The sequence below is a fragment of the Gymnogyps californianus genome, chromosome 8 (assembly GCF_018139145.2).
Source record: "Gymnogyps californianus isolate 813 chromosome 8, ASM1813914v2, whole genome shotgun sequence".
Classification (NCBI taxonomy): domain Eukaryota; kingdom Metazoa; phylum Chordata; class Aves; order Accipitriformes; family Cathartidae; genus Gymnogyps; species Gymnogyps californianus.
In genome coordinates, this window is record NC_059478.1 from 5927825 (window position 1) to 5948344 (window position 20520).

General features: G+C 41.7%; 1 protein-coding gene across 1 annotated transcript in view; it reads left to right on the forward strand.

Moving 5' to 3' along the window:
• Positions 1 to 5019: 5019 nt before the first annotated feature.
• CEP350 (centrosomal protein 350) overlaps positions 5020 to 20520 on the forward strand; it is a 64636-nt gene continuing 49135 nt past the window's right edge. The window contains exons 1-5 of the mRNA XM_050901449.1: positions 5020 to 5082; positions 15998 to 16083; positions 17773 to 17813; positions 18772 to 18886; positions 19657 to 19789. Of these exons, the coding sequence (XP_050757406.1) occupies positions 16008 to 16083; positions 17773 to 17813; positions 18772 to 18886; positions 19657 to 19789 (365 nt within the window). The 5' untranslated portion in view covers positions 5020 to 5082; positions 15998 to 16007. The remainder of the gene's footprint in view (positions 5083 to 15997; positions 16084 to 17772; positions 17814 to 18771; positions 18887 to 19656; positions 19790 to 20520) is intronic.

Below are 20520 nucleotides of genomic sequence, written 5' to 3' on the forward strand. Positions count from 1 at the left end.
CTTTTAAGAAACTTGAGTGGAGTGGTAGATACTGGAATGCAGATGCATGTATTTGGTAATATCAGGGCTTTTCTCTAACAGGGAACATTTCAGGAAATTGTAATAGCTCTGAATTGTCGTTTACGTGGTGTTCTTGTACTAATTCCTCAGTTCTGATTTCAGCTGGAACTAATAAGATATGGTTCACTTGTTTCATTAGTCCGATACAAGAGTCAGCAGCTGACAAAAGGGATGACTTCATTCTTGTTCCACTCCTAGCTGCATGTTCCTGTACCTCTGCTGTTGCAAGCTAGTGCACTGTGAACTGACTGGAGGGACAGTCTTACTAAACACTAGCTTAGAAAAAAAGTATATAATTAGCAGAATTGGCAACCACAAAAAAAGACTAAGTTATGACATGAAGGCAGGAGATTCCATGCTCTTATACAAATAAAACATATGTAATCCAGGTTATTTTCTGTTTATAAAACTGCCTCCCGCTCCCTGATTATGGGGTTTTAAAGAGCTATGTTCCCCTGTTTCAAGACAAAATAGGAAGGTGCCTGGAAACTAAAGACTTAATGTTCTACATAATGTTGTGCCAGACAAAGGAGAATCACTTTTTTTTTTTTTGTTAACTGTAGGGAAAGTGAGGTGTATTTCCAAATATATGGTGTGCTGCTTAGTCTGGAAAAATAAATCAAAAGCGAGATGGTATACGCAGTAGCCCCTTCTGGAGGAGGGGAAAGGCTCAGGATTAGAAGACTCTTCCTGCTCTTGAAGTAGTAGGTCCTTTTTGTAGCTGTTTGTGGATTTGTCCTTAAAAGGCTCTCATTAAATATCCACAGGTACCTAATGAGATCTGCATTAAGTAACTCCTCCTCAGCCAGAGGTGAAGAGTAATGTCTGTCTGTGTTGCTCACAGCCAGCTGATTACTATCCTCCTTGTATAATTATTTTATTGCCTGCAGCAAACATAGCCATTTGATGTTTTCCAAACTGTAAAACATTTTGGCTTCTTCTAGAGAAATCTCACTTCTGAAGTTGAACTGTCCCTAACTGTCAGCAGATCAGCAAATTAAATAGTCTGTGACAGCAAAAATGTGCTTATATAGAGCAAAGACACCAGGTCTGGCCTTGGGACTGGGAAAGGGATGTTTCTTGTTCTGTGGGCTTACAGCATACAAACTTTGGGCAGAACACGATCTTTGGGGATCTGAACCAGCTACATAGCAATTTGCAGACAAAATTTCCAAACTGCTCAGACAGACAGACACCCGCAGCTGGCGAGAGCCCCCTTGCAGGTAGCCAGCCCCGGCAGAAGGTGGAGGGTGGCCCCTCTTCTGCTACTCCTGCGGTTGCCTTTGAGCACCTGGAGGATGGCAATACCCGTATTGCCTTCAGCAGTGGATGTTGTAAAAGGACCTAGAAGAATGAGCAGCCCTGTCTGTTGTTACCTTGTCTCTCACACCCTGCTCTGAGTCGCGTTGCGCTGAGCAGTGGAGTTTTGAGCATGCTAAGCAGGTTTGTTAAAAGGACTAATTTTTTCCCCCCATTTTTTCACACCAACAAAAGCATTTGCTCATCTTCCACAAATTAAAAAAAAAAAAAAGTCATGGTTTTCATACACTTTTTTTGAAAAATGTTTTGAACTAATAATCGATTCAGCTCAAACTGAGTGCAGAAGGCAAAGTGAGTTCCATGTTAAGGTAGGCATAAAAGTATTTGCTGTACGCACCACCTGCAGTGCAATCAGCAGCATGCTGTATTTAGGAAAAAAGAATCTGTTTTTGGAGGTGTGTAATGATGTATGAACAACTTGCCAGATTCTGTGCTAAGACCCTGTAGCACAGCTGGAAAATTATGAGAACAAATCTGAAGTGATCCCTTTACTTCCTAAGCCCAAATCACGCAGAGAACAATTTTTCATGCATTGTTTCTGCTGTAAGACAAACTGCAAAATTGTAGGAGTATGGAAAAGCCGGGGGGGGGGGGGTGGGGGGTGTCCTGTAGTCCTCACAGCTGTCCTGTGTCCTGTTTTATTGTCAGCTCCTGACAGTTGGATTTATAATTGAATGCCTGGACAACCTCATTCCATGTCCAACAGGTGGAAGCACCCTTCCCCAAATTCCTCTGTGGCTCTTGGGAGCCACGTCAGTCAAGGAAGGGGGGGAGGGAGTCTGGGGAGCTCGAGCCGATCTTTCAGCTGCAATAGCCAGCTGCCCCTTTCTAATTTTAGAAGGGGTGTGCAAGAGTAGTATGGAGTGGAAAACTTTCCAAACCTCTCTCTTAAAGCTGCAATAACCAAGTAAGCGTAAGATGAGATTGTGGCTTTTTACTTTTAACTTACTATCTGTCTCCATCCACCACTTTCAGTGCTTGGGCAGCGCTTGCTGCGGTTATCTCCGTTGCTTCGCAGTTTAGGGAGCAGTTCATCAAACTGGAGCGCGTTCAATTCTTCCTCTTCTCTCAGCTGTGGCTGTTTGCAGGTAAACAGTTTCTTTATTTCTCATCTTAGAGAATTTCACAAGATGATTGCATTTTCTGTAAGAACGTCTTTCTCTTTCTCTTCTCTTTTCGTGTGATGTTTCCCTGTCAGAGCTTTCCGCTCATTGGTAGGGAATCTTTGAAAAAGTAATCTAAAGTTTTACAATTAAGTTCCACTGACAGATACAGAGAATAAATAGAAGCCATATAGAAGCAAAAACAGCAGACAAACATTGCCTTTTAATTTTATTTGACTGACTGAAAACAAATGATTTTCATGTTTGAGAAAATCCTAATGTGATGCCTTGTTTGCCTGAAGATGAAGAGGAGGAGCATGAAACTAGATTAACTGCGTCCAAGCAGAAAAGAGAAACTATGTTTAAAAGCATAATTAAAGAGGTAGTGCATTACAAAAGTGCTGAATAATTTAAATAGGCTGCCAATCCAGCAATATTAAGCAGTAAATTTAAGCAAACACTAGGTGATGACAGGGAATGTAATAATTTAATTTGCCCTAGTCTGTGATCAGGGCTCCCATACACTGTAGTAATATTGTTTTCATTGACTGAAATTGTCATCATTCTTATTATTACTTACACTCTTCTCCTGCATTTGGGAGGAGCAGGTTTGCTCTTTGAGGACTCAGGAGGGAATTAGGCACTACTTACCACTTTTTCCCATTGGAGCTTGTGCTCGTCTTCCAGTGTTCACGTATTTTCTCCCTCATCTGGCAAAACAAAATCGTTTTCAAATGTTTTAACCACTGACGTCTCAAGCTTACCTCGTTTCAAAGGAGGCATGCTTACGCTGGAAAATATACTCTGTAATTAGTTTGTGCATGTAAAAGAGCCAAATTAAGCTTAAATGGGTATCCTGTAATTGTGACATGATTAAGTTCTGCGTTGCCTAAGCTTCACAGCTGTAATGGTCTCTCAGTGTTTAGGGTGTTTTTGCATGGTATTCCCATATTGGAATAATTATATGCCAAATGTTGACCATTCACAAGAGGAAAGGCTATGTAAAAATAGTTTAATTCTTTTTGGTTAATAAGAAAAAGGGGGGGGGGGAGCTCCAGTAGTTTTAGTGATCCTTTAGTGGTTGGGGTAGATAACTCTCCACCCCCGTGCTCCCCCAAGAAATTTGGCATCTGTAGTCAAACAATCATACTAATGACTGAAAACCAGACTCGGGTGAAGTTGTAGACAAGCCCTGAAGGAGACATTCCCAAAATAACTGTAGGAAGAATTTCTTTTTTTCCTATTCTAATAACTTTGCTGCTTCAGTGGAAATAATTTTGTTGTAGCTGGATAACATCTTAGACCTATTTTTGAAACGTGGGTGGTTTTAATGCATCTTTGGGGTGGAACCTATGCAATAGAAGATAGTATACTAACAAACTCTTCCGGGTTTATAATGACTGTTAAAAGTGAAATTAAGCCAGTGGTACTCAGTCATCTCTGTGAAGTTTTGCGAACGTTGTTTATTTAAACTTAAATTTGGTAACTGGGAGACTGTAATCAGAGCCGCTTTCATTTTGCAAAAAAGTTATATTATTTTTATAAAGATGACTTAGCTATGAATACAGATGACTAAAAAGTGGTGCCCTAGTTTCGACTGGAGCTGCTTCAGGAATGCCAGCATCAGCGTTGGCACCGCTCTGCAGCAGCGGTTTAATAAACATTGCGAAGTCCTGTTCTTGCATCAAAACCGAGAGCTCTGCCACAGCTTTTTATTTTTACACGATTTGCATGTGGACTGAACCGGCACGTCAGGCCTGCACAACCGTGGCGGGGGGTGGGGGGAGCTTCGAGGGAAATACTGGAAAATGACATTTTTCTGAGGGTGAGAGAGGGTCTGGCGCCCAGGGAAGTGTGAGGACTCAAACCTCCCCGGGCCCGTGGGGGTGACCGGAGGCCCGGCGGGGTGGCGGGAGGCCTAGCCGCCCCTGCCCCGAGGCCGACAGCCGCCGGCGGCCGCCTCGCCCGGGGCCAGGCGCGCCAGTTGCGTGGGCTTCCCGGGCACCATGAAAGGTGCGCTCGGCCGGCGCCGCCCTCAGCCCTTCCCGCCGCCCGGGGTGCACCTGCAGCGCGGCGCCGGGGCTGCGGCGCGCCGGGCTCCGCTCCTCACCTCAGCCCGGCCTCGGCTTCAGCAAGGTAGGCGGGCTGCGGGGCCGCCGCGGTGCTGCTCGCGGAGGCGCCCCGGCGGAGAACCCCCACCGGCCGGCTCGGCTGCGGCCCGCTGAGGTGGTGGGGCAGGGCGGGGAGGCCGCGCCGCACCCAACATGGCCGCCGCCGGGGATGAGGCGCGGGCGGTGGTGAGGGGGAGCGGCGGGACGCCGCCATGATGGGAAGGTCCGCGGCGGGCCGGTTCTCGCGAGACTTGGCCGGTCGCTCCCGCCCTGCCCCGCGCCGCCGCTTTCGCCGCCGCCGCCGCTCCGTGTCAGTCGTTGGCCGGTAATGGCGGCGGGCTGGCGCCGCTGACGGGGCTGCGTGCCGGCGGGCAGCGGAGCCGAGCTCGGGGCGCCGCCAGCTCCCGCCGCCCTTCTCTCTGCTTCTGCGGGATGTGCCGGGACCTGCTCCCGGGGCGGCGGGCGTCGATTGCCGCCGCTGCGACCAGGTGAGGAGGCGCCGCGAAGCGGCCCGTGCCGCCGGCCCAGGCCGCGCTCGGCCCGGCGCCGTTGGCGGCTGCCGTCCCGCTAGGGGCCGGGGCGCCGAACGAGGCGGGGCCGGTGGCGCGGGCCGGGTTCGGCCGCTCGCCGGGGCTCGGCGGGCCCGGCCGGCGGCCGGGCGGTGCTGCCGGCTGTCACTTGGCTCGGCCTCTGCTGGTTGCCGCCGCCGGGCTCCGACGTTCTCTGCTTTACCCGTCTTAGCCGTTAAGTCTCTCTTCTTCTAGTTTTAATTTGTTTTCTACTGCTTATTGTATCAGGGGGTAGCGGAGGAGGAGAGAGGGTAGGGGAGCTCTAGTTTCACTATTGTCTTTTCGCCTTGTATGGGAAAACCGCCGAAACCGGGTTTTTCTGTGAAGCTGTGCCGGCTCCGGCACACTGTCCGCCTCCCGAGCTGCTTCCCGAGCCCGGGCTGTGCCGGCCGGGCCGGGCAGAGCCCGGCTGGCTCCCGCTCCCCTCGGAAGCCGCCCCGCTGTACCGGGTCAGGCTAGTGACGGCACTTTTAAAGTTTAAATGTACGCTCTGCTCGTGCCTGTGCTGTGGGCTTCCTGCCCTTGGGCTGGGGCTTGCCGGGCTGGGGGAAGAGGACTGGGCTCGCTCGGTGTCTGCCCGCTGAAAGTGCTTCTTAAATCCCTGGGTAACAGCTGTCCCAAGCGTTTTCTGACTTCATTGGTGCTATTCATTTGGGCTGTTGTTGGCATAAAGGTTTTTATATTAGTATGACTGTGGCTTTTTTTCTGTGGATGCAGTTTTCTGTGATATAGTGCTTACTGTTGATGTGGTTTTTCTGGAACAGTTTATCTCTTTCTGTCTTTGGATATAAGCTGTGTCTCAGCAACCAAGTGTCTCCTGGCACATTGTGTATGTATGTGCATGTAGAGGTTTATGTGTCGAATAGCTTCATTGTGTAGATGAACGCTCCAATGTCTTGCAATTGAAAATTTACAACTTGACTGGTCAGTTCTGTATTTTTGTTGCCTTAAACTATTTCATAGGGCTGCAGAGCATACAGGCTTGAAAACTCATTCAAGAGTCTATGGTGACCAAAAGCGTAGTACTTACGGGACAAATGCGTGTGGAGCTGTAGATGGTCAGGTGCTTGTTCGTTGTTTCGCATGTGAGCTCAAAACATTCTGTCGGACTGTCTGCATGGACAGACTAAGTTATGTGAACTGCTTGCTCTTTCATGTAGTTCTGGTTGCTACAACAGTTTCATTAGGTAATGCTTTAGATAATTAAATGCGACTGAGGGTGTGGCCACACGAACACTGTAAACTGTTGAAGGCTTCAGTTTCTGTGAGTGACGCTACCTTAAACAAAGGTATGCTGCATCCACTAAACAGAGCAACTTAATTTATGTAGTAATGACACATTTCTGCAAGGGGCCAGGGTATGGCGGAAATTATATCGCTGATTGATGTAGATCTGCGGGTAGACTCCCTCGGCTAGGTGTGGTGGTAACTGAAAGGACGTGATTTTAAAACTGTAAAACATTTTGTTTGCATGGATTTGTTTTACTAAGCTGACTAAGCTTTGGTGCAGAGCTGAAGTCTGCCACTGTAACACTGGGAAGACTTTACAGATATAACAGTCCCAATGTGGACGGTGTCTTTCATGTCTTGAAATAACTTTATCAGCAATTTGTGCCACCATAGTAAAAGCATCCCTTAAATGGGTAAGAATCTGATCTTGGAATTGCTTCATCTACTCTAAAGGTTTTGTTGACTCGGGTATAATGAACTCTCTGCATCTCCTTGCACCCCTCTACCAGAGATACTGCTGGTTTCTGCTAAGAAAGTTATGTTGTATCAAACACACCTGTGGATAAAGTCATTAATGTGATTAGTCTCATTGACTTTAGTGTGCCCAGATGAGGCTGTAGTCCTATTAACATCTTTAAAGTTAGGCATGTGTTTGAAATCAGGAGTGTTAGTGCACATATCACAAGATCTATTTTATATTGCTCTATCTATGGCAGTTAGGTGAAGCTGCACAATGTAAGGTGAGTGAGCATGATGTTCTTTTGCTGCTTCTCTTCCCCCACTTTGACCAGTTCTGGCACTGACTGTGCAGCAACCTGATTCAGTTTGATAAACTGGTAGAAAACTAACCCAACAAAAAAAGTGAGTAACTTTCTGCTGGGTTAGTGAGTTGAACTGGCTTGTGATGCAGGCAGATGAGCACTACATCTATCACAGAGGAGTGGCAAGATTGCTAGGGAAGGTAGGGAGGAATACAAGCATTCCTTCATCACTGTCGAGTTGCTAAATCGCTCAACTCTGCCTTAGAAATTTACGTCAGGCGTTTGACTTTTTTTATCAGTACAGCAGCACTGTTTGAACTGTGCTACTGATGTACTTAAACTAATATAATTCATGCTATTCAAACCAATATGAGCTGTGTTAATATGAGAACAGCTATAGTGGTATAATAGTGATAACAGAAGGGTTTTGGTAGTTGAGTGCAGAGAGAAAAGTTTCCCAGTACAGTTAATATATTAGGCATGTGGCTGGATCAGAATGTCTGAGTGTAAAATTTATCCACAGATGTAAAGTGCTTGGAAGATACATGCGTGTCATTGTGCTAATGATATAATAGACTTTAATGGACTACTCGACTGAGAATAAAATTACTTGTATGCGTAAGTCTGAAACCTTTGTCAATATACTGGTGAAAGAATAGAGCAAATAAATTAACTAATCAATTATACTAGGTCAGTTGAAACTTCCTGAATGCTAACAGAAATTCTGGCTGTGTTTTAACTTCATGAGAACACTCTTCACTGAGGGCAGAATTTCACGCTAAGTCCGATCTGTGGCAAAAGAGTGTAAAAGTTTAAAAAACAGTTACGTTTTTCTCTGATATTTTCCAGTCATATTAACATGATGTGTTATATTTGCTAATAGCAAATACATCAAGTGGAATTGTCACACTGAAACAGAAAAGTCTGGATTTAGGGTTTAGGCACCTAAAGCATTTAATGGGATGGAATTATTTAAATATGATAAAATATTTTATTGCTGTTTTTAGCTAGTTCAAGAAAAAGTATTCTCAGCAGAGTCCTGGTATCAGTCTTTGTAATGCCAGGTCAGAGACAGAGCTGGTGGTCACTGTTTAGCTTGTCATGGGGTTTTGGGGTTGTTTTTTTTTATGTCTCATGTTGTTATTGAGACATTTTTCAGATGCTGCTTCTGAATGCAATTTCAGAGCAAAGGCATCAAACTTGAGAAAGTGACATTTGGAACATTTTCCTTGAAGTTTTCATGCACTTTATTCCGCTTTGAAAGAAAACAGCAATCAGTCTGCAGTTGACACAGCTGCAGATGAAGTTGCTGTGCTGCTCGTGTGTCCTTGATATTGTTGAGCAGTTGAAAGCTGTTGTCTTAAACTGAAAATTGGCAAGTCTGGTTCTTGTACTTGGCTGAGAGGATTGCCTGTAAGTTTTAAGAAGACTCCCTCACAGTGGAGTTTTCCTTGTGAGATGAGACAGGACTTGTTGAAGAATTTGAGCATGTTCTGCTGAATGGATTCATTATGGGCTGCAAGAATTGAAATAGTCTAATGTGCAGTTTCTAGTAACTGGAGATGGAACGAGTGAACCTTTGTTTTGAAGGCCAAGGAAACAAATGCAGGAGTATTTTATTTGTTCTTGAAACTAGGGTATGTTGCTTATTTTCTTTTGTCATAAATGCGAAGATCTTTGAAGTCAAAGAAAATACAGAACTTCTGAATGGATAGGCAAACCCTCATGTGCATCTCCTTAATAAATAGATGCATTCTCTGTGCCTTTGTACTCTTTCTTCGTGAACAATGAATCAAGTTATGCTAGCTGTCACAACATTCGCTTCAATAGATTTCCTCAGAGTACCTCCTAGCATGTGATGCAGCAGAGTAAGAGATTCAATGCATTTTACTTTCAGTAAAACCGCTAATCCATTTTTTAGTGCCAGGGGTTTTTTTCATCACTTTTATATCACTTGTGATGAAGCAGAGATGCTTTTGCAAGTTGCCATGTCTTCTCATAGCAGAAGGGCGTTGTAAATGTCCATCCTCAGTGTACAGCTGGAGAGAATCATATTCAGTAATGTTTCATTTATAGAAAAATCTTCACTATAGTTTGGATGCAAATTTAGTGGCTGACTGATGCCAGTGATTTAATCGTAGAGCTCATGAAACATATTTGTATTTTTCTACTATATTTTCTGACATTTGATGGATGTATGGCTGTTGATGGCATTTATCTTCCTTAACAGTTAGAGGTAGTGACATGTGCTTTGAAATTCTTTACTGCTTTTCTGTCTGCAAGTGTGTGGTGTATCTTGATTGCTCATTCTTTTTGTACTACCTTAATATCCCTAAAAGCTTTTTTTATGTTTTTCTAGATTAAGACAGATCAAATGCTATTGGTATATTTCTTTTACTTTTGAAGCTTTTTTGGTTTAATTATTGTTTTCTAAAGTCATGATGATTGGAATGTGAGTTCTTTTGGTATACTTACTGTTTGCATTACAAGACAAAATACTGAATATTATCTAAAATTTTACTCATTCAGAGCAGCTAACATTCACAGACTCCTTGGCGTTGTTGGTGTTTGTTACTTCCAGCTTTTTCTTGCATCAGCTTTACATAATTGCATCCATTGTCATTACATACAGCCTCGCTCTTGGGGTGCAGTGCAATCTGGACCGGTAGAGTATTTCTAAGTCAAATAGTATTAGCAGCCGGTCAGATTAAATACCAGCAAAACTACCCATAAAGGCACTCTGAATAGTTTGAACCCATTGACTCTTTAGCTCAGCACCACTTAGAAATCATGAGAAGAAAAATCCCCAACTTTGTAGCAGAAATAATTTTGGAGGAGCAAAGCAGAGATTACAGACTCGAGATAATGTGGTGGAGAAGTGTTAAGATGAAGTTTGTGTCCGTGAAGCATTGTGCGGTTGGAGTTGTACTTGGATTTTGAATATTAGCTTCCTCTCAGCACCTTTGTCCCTGAAATACATTGCATTTGAAGGCTTATTATATAAATGAGCATTGAAAGAAGGTGGGGGGAGGACCTGTATGATTCTGCAGTGTCGGCTATAGATTCTGGAGACGTGGCGCTTTTTTGACAAATACATCATGCGTTTGTATGTTGTGCTGGAACTTGTCCTCAGTCCTGAGGAAGGTCAGTAAATCACCTGCATCTAATTGCTTTGAGAGTCAAAGTTTTCTCAAAATATGTTGAGCCCCCCCCCAAAGTATGTTACTCTTGTATCCAAAAAACATTTTTAAAGCCCATAAACATAACCAAAAAAAGTCTTAGAACAATATATTATGGATATTTTTAGCTCCCATTTAAATGGGATAATGCAATATGGTAAAAGCTCGTATTCCAGAAAAAAAGATTAGGTAAAGGTATTTGTATTCCAGACTCAAGCATATCATCATAAATTGTATTCTGTGGTACTTGAGGAGACATGGAAAGTGTTTCTGGCATCTTTAAATAGAAATTCCATCACTTTCAGTGGGCTGGCTCAGAAAAATAGTTTGCTTGACTGGGTCTGATTGTGTCTGTCCACCTGTGTATGTCTGTTATTGCCAGTAATGCAGGACTGTAGCTGCACAGACGGGAGCTCCAGAGGGTCTTTAGGCTTCAGAAGTCAACTTTCAATTATTTGTACATGGAAACTTAAAATATTTTTGTAAACAGGAAAAAACATCCCTAAAAACTTTTTATTTGTCTGTGCGCCCATTTCTCCCATGGACAAGTTGTCTGCGCTGTGCGAGGCGTGGGTGCAGTGGGACAGACTGGAGCAGGGTGTATGGACTCCTGTGGTGCCCTTGAGCTCTGGTGGTATCTCCACTGGTAACAAGAAGGTGATGGGAATGGTCCTCGTTTTCCCCAGTCCCACTCACTCTCCTCGAGGTAAAGGCAACAGCAGCTTCAAGCATTTGCTCTTGGGGAACGACTCTAGATTGTGATATGCGACAGCAGCTAGTGCAGGACTGGGACTGATCGGCTGTTCCTCAGTGTTTCCATTCCTTCTCATTCTGCTTGCATGGAGGTTGTAGCTTATGGTACGACATAGCTAAAAGTAATAAAGCAAAAAGAACAAAAAATCTACTTTCAGACCTTACCAGATTCCCAGTCTACTTCGCTTTACCACACAATCCCATTGACTTTCTACCTGAATAAGGCAAGAGAGACCAGGGCATAAAGACAAGACGGCTTCTTTTATTGGCACTGCTACCTTATTGTAGCTTAAATTGTGTGAATTGCTGGCCTCATGCACTGTGTACCCAGTTTGTAGCAAAACCTGCCACTTTGGGGATTAAACATTTAAGAATATCCCATAGAAGTCAATATTAATAATTTGTTTCTTTCCCTACTCTTAGCAAAGCTTCATCTTTTCTTTTGTGGTATCCCTTTCATTCGGTATCCCTTGTGTTTTTATAAGAAACAGAGTCTTGAGGAATACTGTTCTGTATGCATACGGGGCTTTTTTTGCATAACCACTAAATGTTAGTGAAAATAACAGTGGGTGATCTCTTGCTGACGTTCTCTGCCTTCTCTGAATGTGTATGATTCAGTTTCCTCTCCCATTTCCTTGTTTCAATGCCATGACTTCTGAGTTTCCTCTTTCCTTTTCTTATTGAGGTTGTGCTACTAAGGAACAAAAAAAATCATACTGAGGGTGCTTGAAAAACTGTACAATTGGACCAATATACCAATTTCTTTTCTTTCTTTTTGCTGCTCTCTGTGCTGATTCTTCAAAAGTTCATTGAATTTGTCTCTCCTTCCTGTCTTTCTCCATTCTCTTCCTTTTTACATCCCGCTTCTCTCACCACTTTTCTTTCTCTTTTCGCAGCCCTGTTTTTCATCTCTTGACATTTTTGTGTACCTTTGCTAAGCATATTCTACTTTCATTTCTCCCATTCCTTTTGAAATGCTGTCCTCTTACTATGTTGACTTGTTATTTTGTTATCTGTTGTACCTTTCAATGCCATCCTTGGTATGTTTGGTAGTAAATGTAGTGCTGGTTTCTCATCTTTTTTATTTGGCAGTGGTTTTCTCTTCGTTTCCATTTCATCCTTTCTGATGTCTTCTCATGCGCTTTCTGATCTGTCAGTTCTCTTCAGTGTCTTCCCATAGGAACGGTGTTTGTAGAAGAGAGTGGTTGTCGTGTCCTGTGTCTGTCTCCCCCCCCCCCCCCCCCCAGTTTCTTCCAGGAGTTTGGAGTGTATCCTTTCCTTGCTAGTTTCCTCTTAGGTCCTTATCTGCAGCAGTTCTGCTGTGCCTTCTCTCGTGTACTTTTTTTTGTCTTGTACAAACGAGTAAAGAATGAGATGAGCACTTGACATGGGATTGAAATGTCAGAACACAATGGTGTTTGTATCTTAACCATTCACCCAAGACGAGGCTTGGCAAACCAGCCTTGAATGAACCTGTGTAGGATGTCTGTGTCTACCAGTGAGCAATCAAATAACCAGGAGATCAGTTCTGCTGGTTCTGCAGTCTTCCACCTTTATTCAACAAACTTTTAAGATCCTCACAGCCTTATCCAACCTGCAGATAACCTTTTGCCATCACTGCTGTCTCCTCAGAAGTTCTTTAGCATTTCATCTGTTGAGCTCAATCTCTTTGTTTAAGCTCTATATTAAATAGTGATGGATCATTTAGTTTAGCAAAAAAAATATTTTTGAAGCAGTCATTTCAGAATGTGTTTCTTCTTAAAGTTGTTCATGGGACATTGAGACAACTTTTGTATTGATGTAAAATGTATTTTAAAAATAATTTAAACTTCCTTTGCATGATTTTTTTTTAGTTTAGTAGTATTCTCTGATCAATATTAATTTCAGGGTATTTTAGTGTTTAACTGGTCCACTACCCTGCATGCAAGTCCTATAAATAGACATGAGAACTGTGTCTTGATTTATTTCTTTTTTCTCCCCCACTCCCTAGCTGTGCTCTTGATAACATTAAAGTGTTTTCTCTGGCTGGTTTAACTTCTTGCAGAGACAGGGTATTGAATTATACAAGTACTTTTTTTTTGTAGGGTGCTGCTTATTCAGGTAAGCTATAGCAATAGAAAGAAGTTATTTTAGTAATCTGTAGGAATTCAAAGGCTGGTGGGAATCAACATCGTTTGTAGGTAGGTTTTGAAAAGCTGATAAATTTCTCCCACCCTTCCAAAGGAGGGGGAGGGGGACATCTAAAACCCAAACCCTTATAGTTACGAAGGTTACGTTGTGACTGAAAACTACTGCAGTGTTGCCTTCCTGAAACTGTAGACAGCTCCAGAATGCTCAGTTCTTGCATGTCTTTTTTTTCAAATAGCAGCAACCTGAGTTAAGCCGAACTGCTCGGTGAATCTCAGCTGGCTGCACTGAAGCCAGTAAGAGTCATATTGTACACTTGGAGCTGGCACTGCAGGTATTCGTTAGGAGAAATACAGCAGGACGCTTTGTGATTGCTTCCCAGCTGGTACAGAAAGGAGGAGAGGCTGAGTGGCCTTTTGTAGAGGGGCGTCATATACTTTTGAACCAAGGCATTGAGACAGAATTATTGACCATTGGTGATCATCAGCACACATCTGTGAGTTATTAGAAGTAAGGTGTTCTCAGAAGCGTGTTCACTGTTTGTCTGACTTGTGTTCTGTTCAGCTCAGGTAAAGGACTGACAGCTTTTACTTGAGTGTCAGGATGAAAGGTATAACGAGCAATTTCAGACTTAATTAATCTGGTACTTTTCGTAGAGAGTTAGGGAATACGTAGAGTATATTACAGTACTACATTCATAGGGCATCATAAAATAAACTATATAGATTTGTGTGTGTATAATAACAAGAACAATTCTAGTCCCTGACTAAGTTCTCCTATCTATACTAGTAATCCCAATGATAAGAATAAATCCTAAGCAATTACATGAAGAGGGATACTTAATCCCTTAAGAAATGGTTGCTTGTCCAGAAGTTCTCTTATGCTAAATTTACATATTGAGTAGGTTTTGTTATGTTTGTGTTTGAGCAAGAAACTGATAATGGTATGATACGACATTTTCAGCTGCTCTCAAAATTGGTTCTTTATGGAATATTCCCCCATTTTTATTAATATTTGTTTTCTACATTTCTAGCACAACAGCTCTTTGCTCCAGTGATGGAGAAGATCAATTAGATGATTTCTAGGGCAGGGCAGTGTTATGATTTACAGCATGAATGATGTGAGGCACAAAGCTGCGGTTCTGCATGAATGAGCTCTGCAGCACCTGTCCTAGAAGCAGAATTTTCTAACTTCACTTGGCTCGCTGCCCATAACTAGATACTTAAGAAACAAAACACCTCCCACTTCTTTCTAGAATTTCTGTGTTATTGTGGACTTCACCGATAGTGTGTGTATATGTGTTTTTCTGTACCTACATATACAAGCTCACATATCTTTTCCACACTCTTTCAAACATTTATTTGGATTCTTTCAAGAAAGTCAGAACTAAAGGTCTTCTGAAGACCTGTGTTCTTATTATTGATAGTCTTTCCTGGGACATAAGAACAGTTTTGTGGGATAACTTAGTGCCATAAATACAAGCTGTATGACTGAATGTGAGGACCAGACTTCACTGTTGGTCACTGTGAGTGTCCTTAAAACCATATATGATAAAAATCCTTGTCACAAAATACAGGCAATGATCTGTTTCAGTAAGTAGTGCACAGTATTAATTTTGTGGGATGTTTGGTCACCTTCTATCAGAAGAATGACCTTTATATTTGAATGCCCTTTTAGGTGGCGCACTGTGCAGGGAAGTGAAAGCAAAAGAAATTTCCACAAATTGAGAAAATAAGAAAAATTATGTCTGGGAGTGCATGACAGAAGAGAGAGGAAACTGTGCCTTTATGACTCTTTCAGAGGTCCAGAACTTCCTGTATGAATTCTGTGGTCACCTTATTTTTTCTTTCCATAACAGAAATGTCCTCAGTCTGTTGTGAAGACAGCTCAGTAAGCACGTGCCACCAGATAAGAGGTCCTTGGTGACAGGGTAGCAGCAGTATTGACTAATCAGAGTTCTTGTTGGCTGTATGAGCTCCTCTTAGATCTCTTAAACTTACTTTTTTTCTTATATGGCACTTCTTTAAAGTCTGTTACAACTTTACGTTTGACAGCCCATCTTTTGCAATAAAAGTAATGAGAAATACTATTTGCATAAATTACCTGCCTTTTCTTTTAAAAATTATCTTTCCTGATTGAGTAGCCTTTTTTCTCCTATTAAAAACTCCTTTGGTGATAGTGGCTGCCTGGTTTGTTACTCAGAGTTCACACTTTTTTAGATTCACTGTGAGTCTTGCCTTTGAAGTTCACAGGAAAACAACGGCAGCTCCAGTCCCGTCTTCTTCCCTGGTGTAGTGTCCTGCTGCACAGTTCTGTTCTGCCTTTTCCTTTAACAGAGATAGGCGACACATTCATCTGTCATTGGTGGAGTTGGGTATTTTCACCAAACATTTACAGGTTCAAGCCATGTAGTGCTGCCTGTTACCCCTTCATGTGCAGTATTTCAGCGTGGTCATCTTCAGACTTGCTGGAATACTTATTACTATGATCTAAATTGCGTGACCTCTGGGTTTCCTTTTATCAAGTTCACTCTTCTTTGTAACAAATAAGAACAAAAGCAAAACCCTCTTTATTGACAGAATTACATGGTTTCTGAAAAACTGCAAGCTGTAAACACATTTGTGATTTGGTGCTGATTTTTTGATCTTGTTCATGATGCGAGTTTGAAATCATCATATGAGGTGAACGTTCATCATAGTGATCAAGGTTATGTTCTCTTTAGCATAAGATACATTTGTTCTTACTTTATACCTCTTTGATTCTTACATGACTATTTTTTTGTAGATAAATTGACATGATGTGGAGCAACAAGTCAAATGAAGTGCCGCTACAAAATCCGAGGCATAACCAAAACAAGGATTCTACCAGAGGTATGGATTTTCTCTGTTTTATTGCCTTGTTTTGGAAGATGTTTTATCATGAGTTGCTTGAAACTTTGGGGAGTTTTTATAGAAAGCATTCTCCTGCCTCAATTTGGAAGTTAAGACCATGTGTTATATGGCTTCCTTTTTGCAGAGATAGCAGTTTCAGACTCTGATCTGCAGAGTATTTGCTGATCTGCATTAGGAATTGCCAGCCTATGATATGGTTGCCAAGATGGCACAGGGTCAGGTTTTTTTGAGTGCTGGAGAGGAGCAGCAGTGCAGGAACAGAAATTGGGAACTGTAGGCTCTTGAAAGAAGTGAAGAGCCTGAGAGACAGTTACTCCTGACTCTTGCTTAGTTCCAAAGTGGTGAAGAGCTAAAGACACTTGAATAGCATCAGTACGTCGCCACTAAGATAACTTGCAGCACTTTTGTCTCCCTGAACTGGAGAAATCCTGTTAGCTTTTTACTGTCATGATTACTCTGCAATTGGGGAGGCGGGCAAAAAATGTAAGTTACAGTACATCCCTGAGAGGAAGAAAGCTCTAGTCTGTAGAGCAGCTGAGTTGCATGTTAAGTCTGTGGTTCATAGAATGGTTTGGGTTGGAAGGGACCTTAAAGATCATCTAGTTCCAACCCCCCTGCCATGGGCAGGGACACCTTCCGCTAGACCAGGTTGCTCAAAGCCCCATCCAACCTGGCCTTGAAGACCAGTGCAAGATCAGTCTTATGATCTCCACTATGACAAAACTGAACTCCAGAAGTTATTCTGAAAGCGAGACAGATTATTATTTTATCTGTAAGAGGACATTATTGCTGATTGTTTCCTGCGATATGTTCAGTTTCTTTTAAAATTATGTACCTTGTGAAACTGAAGTGTTCTGTAGACATGAAGCACCATCTCTTGAAGTCAAAGCGAAGCTGTTTCTATGCTACTTCCTCAATCCTTAAACCTTTGTTTTCTTGCGTCTTGCCTGAAATGAAATTGGCAGCTTTTTGTTGTGTTATTTAAACCATTAGATTAGAAGAAAACCATTAGAAACCAAAAGAAGAGGGGAACTGAGGAAGTAAATATTTTTAGAGGAAAATACTACTGCATTCTACTGAACTGGATCGCGCATAGAGCACGTGCTGTCTGTTTAGATTAAAAGGCTGAAGTTGATAAGTGCCTCCTGCTTGTTCTTCGCAAACATTGCTTCTATTTTGTTTGTAGGGTGTAGAGTTCAAAAAGATTACTATTCAAAATTCACGTGTTCAAAGCTTGATTTTTGAGTAGAGTCTTTCAGTGATCATGTATTCACGCTTAGTTTACTGAAGAAGAAAATAGAAGGGGGAAAAAAGTAATTAAACTATAGTATAATGGAGAAATGTAAGATATTTGTGTTGGGGTAGATAACCAGCTTTATTTTATCTTCTAAATTTCTTCTATAATGTGTGGTAGATTTGATTTCAAGTGTAATAATGCATTCAACCTAACTTGGTGATCTCATTAAATTTTACATTAAATACTTTATTGCTCTGTTAAGATGAGTGTTGACTGATAACAGCCGCTCATAGAGGAGACTTACAGGCTGGAATTGAGTCATTAAAAGAACTTGATTCGTGAGCCCATAAAAATTGTTTTGAAGCAACGTTTTATTTCATTGTTTTCCATGTACTGATGATAAATTTATTTCTTTGTTTCTGCCCTGTAAGATCTAACTGCAGCATGGGCTTTTTCTCAGACTAAGGCTGCGGTAAGTACTGATCTTTTTTTTTTTTTCTTCTGTGGGTTTTTTTTTTTACTCCTTTTCAAATCAGTTAATGGCTACAAAAGCTTTAATCAAAGTATTATTTTGCTCAGTGATTGTCTGTTAAGCAAGTTGAAAATAGGGCAAGCAGTTGGAGTACATGCATGTTGAACATGGTTGTATCTTGGAAAAAGTTTTCCACACACGGTAGAGGAATTTTTTGCCACAGCAAGCTTAGTCTTGAGTATAGTAATATGTGCTAAGTCTTGAGTGTAATATTACCTTTCTATTTAAGAAAGTGGTGACTTCTCATTTTTCTGAAAACTTGAAAAAATAGTTCTCCCCTGCTTACCCAAACCAGTGAGAAACTGGGACAACACCAGTGTATTTCATAATTTTTCATCTTTGAGCATTGGAATTGCTGTCTTTCTATGGGGACTTAACTTAGGTGCTTAAGATATCACACTAGTTTCTAAAACCTGGCTTCAGTGAAGCCAAACAGCTTTTTTTCAGGGAATTCAGCTCTTTCCCAGGTCCTTCTTGTCCCCCTCTTTTAAAAAAGCTGAGCGTCAGTGTGGGGTTTTACATGTGGAATCTTGTGTCATGCTCCATTTTGAAAAGAGTATTACAGAATTTATTCCAAGTGGAATTAATACTTCATTCAGGCCAAGCGTTAAGACTCTGAATGGCATGTTATTATTAATTTTCTCACAACAGCCTGCTTATGGAAACAAAACTATGCAACAAAACCTAATTTAGATAATCTTTTTAAATAAAACTAATAATCTGACGTAGTTTCTGGCCATAAGGCTATGCAGTTTTGCAACATCAGCCTTGTGAAGTTGCTTTTGCCTGCAGCTTTATTCTTTATGAAAATGAGGAAGAATTTGTCACGTTAGGGGAAAAAACCTGTAGCTTAAAAATTGAAAACAATATTCTAATTTGCATTATCTTCACATTCTAGTTACGTCATATAGAGAACAAATTGGAAATAGCTCCCACCAGCACGGCTATATTTGATTCTGTCATGGATGCCAAGAAGCCCTCTGCTAGTGCTAGCAGGAAAATAAGCAGAAAGGGTATGTATTATTGAGGACATAGCGTGTAAGGCAGGGTAAAGCCACTGCACTCTGGGAAAACTTTATTTCTCCTCCCTGCCCCCAAGTTGCCTCCTGCTAATGATCTTTATTCATGAAACTCTTATTGCCCAGGAGAAACTAATGTTTGCTTCCCTTAGCTTAGGAAGGAAAGTGTGCTATCGTAGCCACTTGGTTAGAGGGAGTGACAGGACTTGCCCCACGCTGTGAGTGAGCAGTGCTTATCCCATTCTGATACCATGTTTTTGTGGGGGTTTTGGATAACAATTGTATACGGCTATGTTTACACTGGACTAGCTGTTTATATTTTTTAATGTTTGTCAACTGTTACACCCTGATAGAATGTTAAATCTGATGCTTCCTTTATGTCATTCAAGGAGAGCATTTGCTTTTAAGAAATAAGCCCTCGTTTTAAATACTAACTATTTAGAACAGTCTGGTAGTGTGCCACTGGAGACAAACAGACAGATCGACCTCTAGTGGCAACACAGTCAACTTTTACAGATTTAATTACTTATAATTAATGTTTAAGCAGCATTATCTCTCTTTAAACATGATCATTGTTTCAAGCACTTACCACCTTGCTCCTAGTTGTTGAAATCAGCTTGTTGAAAAAGAGAGGGAGTACTTTAAATACTATTTTGGAGTGCCGCTCGAACCCAAGGAAAACTGTGTTCTTAATTGTTCAGCCCCAAGAGCTTTTTCTTTCTGGAGAGATAGGTACATAGAGGGTTCTTTGGTTTCTGCTTCAGCTTCCCGGTCCTCCAGCCAAAATAAATCAAGCAAGGAAAAGTCCTCACGCAGCCCTCTTCGAGCGACCACCCTTGAAAGCAATGTGAAAAAAAACAATCGCGTGGAATTTCGTGAACCATTGGCTTCATACAGGTTAGTGCTGGGACAGTTGACTATTAAAGAAAAATATGCTAAGATCAGAATTAAGCTAATAGTGATGTTTTTGACAGCTCCTCAAAAATTGATTTGCTTCCTACCCTCACCCACCCACATGAGCAGCATGTGCTGTTGGACAAAAGTGTCTTCCTTTTTAAAAAATGTTACAAATTTATTTTTTGTTTAGTGAATATGAGTTTAAAGTCAAATGTGTTGAAATGGAACCAGATCATCAAGTTGATGTGGCTGTGGCCTCAGTGGTTTGATAGGTATTTAGTTTCAGTAATAAGGACCAAAAAGAGTATTTCCTCATGCTTTTCCATCTTTGTTTCATTAGTTCTTCAGCACATGTTCCCAAATGTATTACCATAAGACAGTGTAGAGCAAGAACATCTAGTACTAAAGATGCATTCAGTTTTTGTGTGAGAAACCCAAATAAGAACAGCTGTATCAAGGAGAAAAAGTGGCACAGAATGTTGCAGGCCATAGAACATGGTAGGGTGTGAGGAATGAAGGAAAATACGGAAAGCCTGTTTTTCCTAGCCTACGTTAAGTACTGTAGTGAATATAAGATACCTCAAAAGCTTTCAGAAAGAAAGAGAACCTGCAGCAGAAATCAACTAGTTATAACTTGCTGTAATATCAGAGCCTAGAAGACTTTTACCATAACTTCTTCAATTCCTTGTGTTTTATAAGCAGTGTGTGTTCTTTGCACAGGCATCCCTGAT